General features: G+C 39.0%; 1 protein-coding gene across 3 annotated transcripts in view; it reads left to right on the top strand.

Moving 5' to 3' along the window:
* The window catches only part of LOC108572795 (transcriptional activator protein Pur-beta), a 23,289-nt gene extending 12,103 nt beyond the window's left edge, over positions 1-11,186 (top strand). For 2 of the 3 annotated variants that reach the window (XM_017935094.1, XM_017935093.1), the window contains 5 exons: positions 6,586-6,704; positions 6,878-6,980; positions 8,727-8,857; positions 9,145-9,372; positions 10,205-11,186. In XM_017935094.1, the coding sequence (XP_017790583.1) occupies positions 6,586-6,704; positions 6,878-6,980; positions 8,727-8,857; positions 9,145-9,372; positions 10,205-10,456 (833 nt within the window). In that variant the 3' untranslated portion in view covers positions 10,457-11,186. The remainder of the gene's footprint in view (positions 1-6,585; positions 6,705-6,877; positions 6,981-8,726; positions 8,858-9,144; positions 9,373-10,204) is intronic. The other variant, XM_017935095.1, reaches the window with a different exon arrangement.
* Positions 11,187-11,796: the final 610 nt, after the last annotated feature.

The raw sequence follows: 11,796 nt of genomic DNA on the forward strand, positions 1-11,796 counted from the left end.
AAATTGTATTTAAAATTTCCCACTTGAAAAATTAATAATACCTATCTATCGAATATCAATTACTTTTTGTCAATAAAACTGTATCAGAACAGAATGAAATTAACGCAATTCATTTTTTGCTGGAACAATTTTAAAAACTAAAGGAAACCTATGGATACACTATGATCATTTCCTAAATCAGGATAGAGCAACGTTTCCCATAACCCTGCACATTAGAAAACCACTCAAAATGTCTCAACTCTCGGCTCTCAGCTCCTCAAACTTTCAAGACGCTTAGGCTTCCTACAAACTACCAAAACACCTCGTTCGTAACCTCTTCAAATATGAGTAAATGTATTAGCAACGTATCTCTGAGAAGTTAGCAGACCACCATAATATTCAATGCTTTCGCAAATTATTACAGAAATCATTAACCCTTTCCATGCAGCAGATTTTAATACGCAATGTGTGTGTGTGTGGCAAATTGTGCAATCTCTAGCCAGTTTGCTACAGAGTTTGTTGTTTTAACAGTATCGTTTCAAAATTCACTTTATTTAATCAAAGAGCAAGTACGTAAAGGATAAAATTAAATATTCATTTTTGTACTTAACGTGGAAATGCACCAAAACCTTGAACAGTACATTAAATTTTCAAATAGCCTATATGCGACAATAGCAATGAAAAGGTTAACAGAAATTATTGTTTTTTTTTTTTAATTATATATTTGGAACCTCAGACGAGGTTCAGTTTCGAAATAGGAAGTTATTATTAATTATTATATCGTTGGGAAGAATGAAAATTCGAGAGGGAACATATTTACAATTTTTTGAAAATTGTTGAAAGGCAAGAATTAATAATTGTTAAAAAATTAACTGGAAATAACGTAATAAAGCAACAGTACGATAAAATAAAATATAGGTAAACGGATATGTAACTTTTAAGTCACATAGAGTTGTAAAGGGTTAAAGATTTTTGTGATTTTTTGTGTAAAAGAAGTTACTGGAAAGCTAGGAAACATTACAAAGCATTTAATTATTCCAGAATTGATTAACAATGAAAGTAAAATTGTATCGTAAATTCATTACAATATGCAACTATTTCAGAGACTACTGAAGCACCTTTATTTCAAAATTGACAATATATTTACTTGACTGGAAGTTGATATAAAATTCAGGAGGAGTATCAGGAAAATTGAGAAATTCTGAAAATATTTAATCTTATAAATTATTTAAACATTCGTCTGATTTGCTTGATCTGAAAATACAAATCAATTTGTAAAGTTCATGAAGAATTGACTCGTAGTCAACTGCCTTGGGGACCATTAAAAGTTCACCATAAATCTCTGGACATTCATGAAACCTCCAAATAAAAATATCAAAGCAATCGTATTTTAAAATAGGAACTGTTGTGTTCGCTCCATTTTCGAGTTTTCCAAAAAGATTTATCGAGGAATCACTGAAAAGCCAGCAAATTCTAGAATATTTAAATTTTACAGAAAAATATGTATCAAAGTGTTCATATATTAAAATTTGAGAAATAATATTTATCTTGTTTGAGAAAGAATAAAATTCGAAAATAATACATCTTCTTACAGACCGTTAAATCATTTGAAAATTTCAGTCATGAAAGATCATCAGGAGTTGATGAAAAATTAGCGAACCTCAAAATACTCATTCCCCCAGAAACTGCTAAGATATTTATATCTTCTGTTTATCAAGAAAACACACAAATCTCTAGAGACTAACCAAGCCTGAAAATATTCAATCGTCCAAGAAACTATTAAAACAAAGATACACACTGTGTATCGTCCAAAAAATTTTGGCTCACGTGCTATTTTTGTCAATTACTCGATGCGCAATTGGAGTTAAAGTACTTCAATTTCAATGAAATTATTCTATCATTATTATGAACATCTTACTTGCGAAGTCTTCGTGAAATAAGAGATAAAAGAATGATCTTTTTCGAATCTTGAAACCCCCAACCCCTTAACCCTTTCGTGATTTAGTATACGTTATAGACGTGATGATCGGTAGATAAATATCAAATTTTCTTGAGAACCAAATAAGCTAAGATCATTCTCAGAGCAAAGTCTAAGAAATTAAAGAAGAATAAAATATTTCGAGGAAAGGGGGTTAATTCAGAAAACTCCCAGCGCCCACCAGAAATACGTGAAATATAAAATTGCCTAGAAATTTTGTACAAAACCAAAATTAGCCGGAATCATTCTCAAAACTAAAACCTAATAAATCAGCCAAAGAAAAAAAAATAAAATGGCAAAATTTATAAGAAAAAGGGGTTAACCCAGAAAACTCTCAGCGCCCAAATAAAAGAAGGCCAAAAGTTTTGTAGGAAACCAAAATTAGTCAGAATCATCCTTAAAGTTAAAATCTAAAAATATTAACCGAATAAAATCAAAATAATAACGAGGAAAAGGGGGTAACCCAGAAGACTCTCATCACACCCACATGAAAAGGATCCCAAAAATTTTCTAGAAAAGCAAAGTTAGTTAAAATCACTAAACCCTAACAAATCAACCAAGGGGAAAAGAAAAAAAATCCAAAAATTTATGAAGTGAAAAGGGGTTAACCCAGAAAACTCTCAGCGCCCAGATAAAAGGAGGCCTAAAAGTTTTGTAGGAAACCAAAATTAGTCGGAATCATTCTTAAAACGAAAACAAAAAGGAACAGAACGAAATCCAAAAATTTACAAGGAGAAAAGGGGTTGATCCAAAAAAACTCTCAGCACTCATACAGAAAGAATCCCCAAAATTAGCCAGGACCATTCTCAAACCTAAAACGGAAGAAAAAAGGGAAAAAACAAAATCCTAAAATTCACGATTAGAAAAGGGGTTAGTGGAAAAAACTCGCAGCACCCAGCAGAGAGAAATGTATGGAAACGAGAAGACGTCCCTCGTGTAGTTGCTTGGTGCGTGGAGGAGGAAGAGGAGGATATCAGGCCAGGGTTGACGCGTCGACGCGCAGAGGCGTCGAAGGCAGAGCAGCCTTCGTCGGACGCGGCCGTTCATGGAAACGACGCGTAGAAGGGAGAACGGAAATATGCAGTTCGTATTGAGGCAGGTCGGTGCAGCGCCACGAGTCGCGCTCCAGGCGCAGAGATCAATGCACCCGCCCCCTTCGTGCCTCGTCGTCGTCGACGTCCACGTCGTGTCCGCCTCGTAAATCCGCGAGCAACCGGGATGCGTCCACGGGAACGTCCTCCTGAGGATCTTTAAACGTACCGTTGGCAGAAATGGGAGAGGGATGTCCTTGTTACGCAAGAAGAGGAGCCACGAGTGTCGCTGACGAGGACGAAACGTGGTTCGCGCGTGAACACTTCCATTAAAAATGTTTCGTTCTGCAAAGAAACGCACTAACTGAAGGAAAAAAGAGATAGAAATGCTGGTGGAGGATCTTGTGTTCCTTCCTGGTGAAGAAAAGGGGTGACTCTCGATCGTGAAGATATAGAGATAAAGGTCCTAAGAAATTGTAAGAGAATTTCCATTCAAAGGATAAGAGAACACTGGAAGTCTGAAAGATAGAAGAGAGTTTGATATTTGAACGATGTCAGAAAACAAACGGAATCTTCAACGTGAAACATCCTCGTTGACGAGAAGTATGTTAATTAGCAATCTCTAGCTGGCACTCTCTATGACCAATCGAGCTCTAAACGTGTCCTTCGCCTCCTGATAATAAATGGTGACCTAGCAGAGTCACGGTGAGAGGATCGTACGCTGAGGAGACAGTGGAAAATGACGAACGAGCGTGCCGGTGGTCCAGGGTGTGCGGAGACGAAGCTCGACGCCGACGAGGACGACGGTCGACAAGGTGCACCGTGATGAACGCTCCGGAATAATGAATCCGAATGAATCGTTCGAGAAGCGTGAATCTGCATGTCTGCGCTCTCTCCGAAGGACTGTAAATCGGAGGCGGCTGGAAGAAGAAGAAGAAGAAGAAGAAGGGGTGGAGGACGGTGGTTGGAGGAGAGAAATAGGTAGCCACTGATGCACAATCATGCACAGTCCATCGGCTAAGTGGACAAGATTTCCTTTTCTCGAAATATCGTTTGCGCCGGGTGGTTAGGCGTTTAAAGGGACTGTTATGAGAGGTAGAGAAGGTGAGAAGAAGAAGAAGAAGTAGACGAAGAGGACAGGGTGGTTGGAAAGAAGGAGAGAAGGGGAAGTGCGCGAGGGACATATCGACGGACACAGAGAGAAAAAGAGAGAGAGAGAGAGAGAGAGAGAGAGAGGGATGTCGAGAGGAGAGAAGCCCTTTCTCCGTGGAGTGTTCTCGACCCTGTCCCAATTTCCAGGCTCGCGATAGCTGTGGCCTCGGGAGCGCGACGTTACGGATTAACAGGCTGCGAGATGCGCACCGAAATCGACCAAGGAAGACGTTACAAGCTTCTCGAGAACAGGAGGAAATTATTGAGAGTTGTTGATCGACTGAGGGAAGGAAGGGTGATATATAAATAAGAGAGGAGAGAAGGGAAGAGAAAGAGAGAGTAAATATTTGAGAAAGGGGGATGAGAAGGAGGATAGGAGGACGAAAGGAGTTGAGGTGCACGAACTATCGTTAGGAGAGAGCGTGTGTATAGGCGAGCAGAATGTTCAAGAGCAGGATCTTTCAGGGCGATCTCAGCCCTGTCCCAATTCCGGGCAGCCTGCAACAGTCCAGTACGTAATAATGAGGGAAACCCTTTACAGTTAGATCGATCGTTCGACGCACGTTTCGCGCAGGGGATCAATCCTTGGGGCTCTGACTTATGAACGGGGGACGGCTGGCCGCATGAAATTGTGCATCGTACTACTGTTTTTCTTTTCATTTTCTTCCGATTGTCGATGATTTTCATGGTTTGTTTGTTTTGGGGGGGTACAGCGAAGTAGGATAGCGTGGAAATATTGCGATTTGGACTGATTCGATTGTTATTACAACGCTTATTTTGGTTATTCTGAGTTGTGATGGAATTTATTAATGAATTTATCACTGAAATGTACCTAACTCGTCTTTGTTGTGGTAATTCTCTTCCATTTGGATTCGATGATCTTGATATTTGTAACGATGGATTGTGTGTATGTATTTATTATAGGTATTGTATTGTGCTTGTCAAACACACTTGCCATTAAATTTACTCTTAACATTAGAGTTTCTCACGATATCGTTCTTATAATATATTCAACATTGTTGTTCTAGCGACTGTTCACATTTATCAATGGCAATTTCGCACAAAGACACACTTGTCGCCCACTGGAACATCTCCCAGTTTCCTTATTCGGTCCATGAAAAAGCGAAGTAGCATCATTTTTGAAAAAATCATCTTCTTACTCTCATTTAGTTTACCTTTCTAACTACTAAAATTATTCTACTGTACTTCTAACGCTCACAAAGCCAGAACTTCACACGTACAAGCCTTCAAACGTTTTTTCACAGCTTAGAAATCGATATCTCCAAAATGCCGAACAATTTTCCCAAAAGCGAAATATTCTCAAAAAAAGAAAAATCTCGTTTCCACCCACGTAACCAATTTCCTCAATTCAGAAATACCTTAATTCCCACCTAAATACTCTCCCCGGCCGAGAACCCTCTTCCGCCCCACATAACAATTCCACGATCCCGTTTCGACCGTGGCCAGATTCGATCGAGCCGCTCGCCCGTGGCCGAGACATCGACAGAAAGACGAAGAGACATCGGCAGAAAGGTTAAGACGGGGCTGATAACATGAAAAAGTAGGTAGAGGTGTATCTGGCGGGGCGAGTGGGGCACCAAACGGGTCGTTGACCCGTTTGGTGCAGCTGTTATTGATCGACGAGGACGAGGAGGACTAGCAACACAGCTCAACCGTTTCGTCTAGCTCTCCCTCTCTCTCCCTGTCTCTCCCTCCCTCTAGTCCTTCGATTCCCGCAGGATTCGAAAACCTATTCTCCACCTAGCTACCTACAAATCGAGGCAATGCCTTGGTTCACCTTGTCCTCAGCTCCCGGTAATCGTCGAATTTCCACCGCCTCTTCTTCGACCCAGAAACTCGTCCGTAGCTCGAGGGAATCCGGCAAAGAGCTGACCCAATAAACACTGGGTGACCTCTTTCCCGGCCTCTCTCCTCTCGCACCCCCTGTCCCTCTGCCCAGCACAGAGCCACCCTTCTCCACTGTTCTTCCCCTTCGACAGCCATAAAACAGCCATAGCAATCGTTCCAACTACCGGACAAGTCGCCTGTTTTTTTTTTTTTCTTTCTCTCCAGAAGGGGAAGTTCTTTAAGCGTCCCTGATCGTTTGTTTTGTTGCTCTCTTTTCCACCGACGAGCCCTCCGGGTATCGTTAAACTGGGGATAATTTGGGGGTTGGGAATTGGTCGAATCTTCTGCAGGGGAGAATGGAAACTGGGTTATTGTTTTCTCATTTTCGGGAGGGATATATGTGTATACATTGCTCCTTTTTTTTCTTTTCGTCTTTCATCCTGACGAGGATGTGGAGAATCTTTCATGAGGTTAGATCAGGATGAATTTTTTTTTTTTTTATATATATATATCAGACGAGACTGTTTTGTGCGATAGGTAGTAGAGGATTTAGTCGGAGGACGACGAGGTTAATTAAAGTTTGTACGATGATTTCAGGTCAGCAGAGTCAGCAGGGCGAACAGGAGTTGGCGACGAAGATGCTGCAGATCCAGAGCAAAAGATTCTATCTCGATGTAAAACAGAACAGACGTGGGAGGTTTATCAAAGTAGCCGAGGTATTTTTCAGATTGTTATTTTCATGAAGGTTCCATTAGGGGACCTTTAGTGTCGTTTCGTTCGTTCGATGGTTAAATTGGCAATCGAATGAACGTTCTTTCTTTTTTTTTCCCTTCGTTTTCTTTTCAAACTGCGAACAAAGAGTAAACAGAGAATGCTTTTGTTTTTATAGATCGGCGCAGATGGAAGGAGAAGCCAAATCTACCTGGCGCTCAGCACAGCATCCGAGTTTCGAAACTACCTTTCGACGTTTAGTGACTTTTATGCATCCCTAGGTAAACCGCAGTCTACAGTTATTGTTATGAGATTCCGTTTGATGCGAGCACTGATACGCGCCTCCAGGGAGAGAACCTCTCTTTGTCGGTTTTGTTAGATCAATCCGCTCTGTGCCAGATAGAAGGGAAATGTTACTGAAATTCTTCTCTGTATCTTAACACGTTCACTGTCCTTGTTTCGTTCAGATGAATTTTTTGTGCAAATTGAGAAGAAAATTAGAGGTTTCTAGAGGAACTTGGACCGTTATTGTGATCTGATAGAGAAAAACTGTGTGTTAAATTGAATATTCTTAGTTATTAGTAATTATTAATAATTGACACTTGTGGAATTTTCTTTCCTTGAAAAAAATGTTACTTTGAGCACTGGTTTTTTAGTAGAACTATATTACTTCTGGTTTGAATGAAATTAATGAAGATTCTATCTTTACATTGTCAAGAATGAACAGTAAAAAGATTGGGTTTCTTTTGAAAAGTAGGAAAAGGTTTTTTGGCTTTGATAAAATTATATTTCTCTTTGTGTGAAGGGAATCAAAGTAACAGATATCCACAGTTTTTCGAGTTTAATTTTCTTCTGCCTGTGGAAAGGAGAATGGAGATGAATTTAATGGTAAAATTACTATGATAATTACTGATATTTCAGTGTTGAAAACATGTTGAAGTATCTACAAAGATAACACTATGCGTTATCATTGGATTTGCTTTATCTTTTCTACAGCACTAGGGGGAGAACTGATTTTATTCATTTTATAAAATGTTTGGAATTTTTAATTCGCGTATCTTGTTTACCGTAACAGATTCATTTTATGTAGAATATTTTTCCTTGCAAATTTCGTATATATATCGATAAGTGGGAAAATTTTTAAAGATACATGAAAGCTACTTGTGAATCATAAATGTCTGAAGTAAAGCTGTTCTGATATATGTAAACATAGATCATGAGTCAAAATTAGGATGAATCATAAAGTGCTGAGTCAATGTCGTTACAGATGAATTACGAATTTCTGTCTCAAAATTATCCTGATTCACATGTAGGCCATCGGACGGTGAACTTGTTAAAATATGCTCTTACTTCGAAACAAAACCTGATTTTAACAAAGAGAAAGCAAATTATCCATTAGATTTAACGTGTTAATTGGAATTCAGTGTAGTCTGTGTATCATTAGAAGAATGATTCGATCTTCTGTTACTAGCATAGATCTCCTAATTAAATTAATTATAATGTTAATACTTTTCCAAAAATCTCATATTTTTATACTTCAAAATATTTTTCTATTTTATAGTATTTTATAATATTTCAAAGTATTAATTTCACAATTTGAAAACCTTGAGCAATGTTAGCTTATTAACACTGAATAAATTAACATTAGTAGGAAAACAGATAGTAAAAAGTTAGAAGGCCTCAGATATCTCAATGTAATTTCTCACTTTGAAATTTCAACCCTTTCGTTGCGCAATTAATATAGAATAAATATAGAAAAATATTGTGAAATATCGCAGCGAAAGGGTTAAGAGCAGTGTTAACGTCTACATAAAAAAAGAATTTTATCATAGAATTAAGAATTTTATTCAGAATTTTAGAATATCGGTACTTACGTCCAAAAATCTCGAATATCCGCTTTCCAGTAACAATAAAAAAACAAAAAAACTGTTAGTAGAGAAAAGAAACGAGTCGTGAAAGTTTAACAAAATCTGTCAAATAGCGAGAAATTTAATATTTCTTTCCTGTTCGAACCACCGAACCCGCAGGTCCACCAACCTCGGAGAACGTGCCAGACGACGGGAAACTGAAGTCGGAAGTAATGACGAAGGATAACAGGCGGTATTACTTGGACCTCAAGGAAAATACACGCGGCCGTTTCCTGCGGGTGAGTCACCCTGTATGTACCAGCCAATGCATTTACTTTCTACGCTAAATGATAAGGAGAGAATCTATCTCTTTTGTGGATATCGTCTTGACGTTCGAAAGGGTCACAATCTTTCCAGCTGGTAAAACCATTTAGTAGTAGGCTCTCGTACGCAACTCTTCGTTGAAGAGCAAACAAACAACACGGGGACGGTTCCGATCTAGAAAATTTGCTTTTTGTCGTGTGCACATTGCTTCAATTTATCATAGGGTAGATCTCTGTGGAATATTTTCATTCAGACAGCATTGTTTGTTCTACAGGTGTCGCAGACGATCACACGAGGAGGACCTAGGACGCAGATCGCGATACCAGCACAGGGTATGATTGAGTTCCGTGACGCGTTGACAGATCTCCTCGAAGAGTACGGTACGGACGATGGCGGTTTCAAGGGTGACTTGCCAGAGGGACGGTACATGCGCGTGGATAGCAAGAATTTCTATTTTGATATCGGCCAGAATAACCGCGGTATCTACATGAGAATTTCCGAGGTGCGTGCATATCGCTGGTCTAAAAATACAGAGTTGTCTCTTGAGACGGCTGGACACGTTTCTTTCAGGGTGGTTTCACGGGGGGAGGAGTTTATTTGAACGTATATTCTACAGTATGTAACAAAATTTACATGGATTCAGATTGCTGATATTCTTCATTTTATTTTAAAACATTTTAAACGTTTCAAATGAGAGTCAGCAGAGTTGTCATCTTGTGAAGGTTAAGATTGTTACACTGTTTTTGTTGCATACTGTATTTGTATCAATAAATAACGCTGAGTATTCGTTTAAGGAAAATTTAAATGTTCAGCTGAATCACCAAAATGATTGAAATTCGTTAGGAAAAGGTAGATTATTGTAGTGTTGCTTCTTTTGTATAAATCATATTGGTATAATGAAATACTGTTAAGTTAATTTGTCGAAGGAATTATTGGAGCATAAATATAACTAGCAAGAGATATGTTTACAAGCACCTTTCTAGAATGAAATTGTTTTTAGTAGTTTAATCATCTTGGTACATGGAGTGGAAAGTCATTTACAGAAGTAATCTTATACATTTATCACTGATAAGTATTTTCACGACCATTTGTTCATATTCTTCTTTAATTCTGTAACTTCATTTAGCCAGTTTGACCAAGGAAGAAGTCAAGGATTTAATTTGTTTTGTAATCCTTATTTAAAAAAAAAAATGTATCATTCTTCTGAACAATTTATCAGATCTTCGAGTAAAGAGAATAAAGTAACAGTTGAAGAATGTCATAATAAAAAGGATAACAAATTTCACCGTTCGAGAGAAACGTGATAAGAACAAGAATGTGTGTTTTTCTTTCAGGTGAAGACACACTTTAGAACAGCAATCACCGTACCAGAGAAATCTTGGGCGCGTTTCCGTGATATATTCGCAGATTACTGCGAAAGAATGAGAGAAAGAGGTGCTGGAAGCAACGTGGGCATGAACAGCGGCGGCGGAGGGACCGTCTTGAACGAGGGGAGAGTAGGCACGGTGGTGCCACAGGTACCATCACCATCGACCTCACAACAGCCTAACCCCAATCCAAATTTAGACTCTCCCTTAATGAAGTGAAAAAGGCTTTAACTTAACTCGAACATTGGAATTATAACCGTAACTCGTTTTCAAGTCATTAAGCGAACTAAAGGAACTTGTCAGAGTCTATGCCATCGTCATCGCCATTTTCATCGACATCGACATCGTCATTGTCACCGTCACCGTCACCGTCATCGTCATCGTTATCGCCACCGTCACTATCACCGTCACTCGTCGTCAACTAAAAACACCAAAACTCGCCTGGAATGGGTTCTATATATATAGAGAAAATATCGTTGCGGATCGTTCAAAACCGGTCAGAGCTGAATTGTTAAAGCATTAGAATTCGTATAATTGCACGGAAGATATATCCGATAGGAGAGGTCGCGTGACGCGCGAAAGATCATTGATATTATCGCGTCGATTTGCCGATTTTTTATTATCGATCAACCACGTCGTGAATAAAAAAAAAATAAATGAATAAAGGGAAAATAAACCGGAGAAAGAAAGGAAAAATAATATACGATGAAGGATAGTGGATAAAGGAGGATAGATGATGTGTATGTGTGCGCGAAACAAAAAAAAAAAGAGATAAACAAAGGAAAGAAAGAAAGAAAAACGAGTCTGCCGCTCGTGCGATTCCACGGAAGTACGCAACGACGGTATCGTGGATATATAGAATTATTGCGCGATGTCCTTAGGTGGATACGAGTTGCCATCGATTAACGTTATGAGTACTACCGTTCATTTCCTGAGCTATTTCTCTGTGCCACCATCGATTTCAATATTTTTTTTTTTATTTCGTTTCTCTTTTTTGTTTTTCTCGCTTGTGAAAATTTTCTCGTACGAAGAAAGGAGTGCCGGCTCTCACGTGGCCGATACTCTGTCGTTACTACTTCGCTGGTCAAGACGCATTCGTTCCAACGAAAAGAAGGAAGGAAAAAAAAACACGATCGTCGGCGGGAAATGAACTGTAGTGGAGATCACGTTACAATTGAATTTGATCGTTCAGAATTTATGAATAAATGAATAGTTGTTATATTAACGATTATATCGCAGGGAGAAAGGAGAGCGTGGTGTGGGTAGTCGCGTTTTTAGACTAAAGTCCCGTTGATCGCGGAAAGCGGGTCAATCACTTGTCGACTTAACTGAGAACGACCTTTTACGAGAGAGCGTGCGATAGAATCTCAACGAACGGAGATGTACACACATATATCTCGTTCGAAGTTTCGTCTTTCGTACGCAGAACAAAAACAAACATGTTCTCTGCGTACACGTGCTCCTTTCACGAAATACATCGCGTTGTCATTTTTTTTTTCTTTTTTCTTTTCTTCGGCACGCCTCGTCGCCATTTATCATGGTCGTGTACGGTTAAGTCG

The sequence above is a fragment of the Habropoda laboriosa genome, unplaced genomic scaffold, assembly GCF_001263275.1.
Source record: "Habropoda laboriosa isolate 0110345459 unplaced genomic scaffold, ASM126327v1 scaffold22, whole genome shotgun sequence".
Classification (NCBI taxonomy): domain Eukaryota; kingdom Metazoa; phylum Arthropoda; class Insecta; order Hymenoptera; family Apidae; genus Habropoda; species Habropoda laboriosa.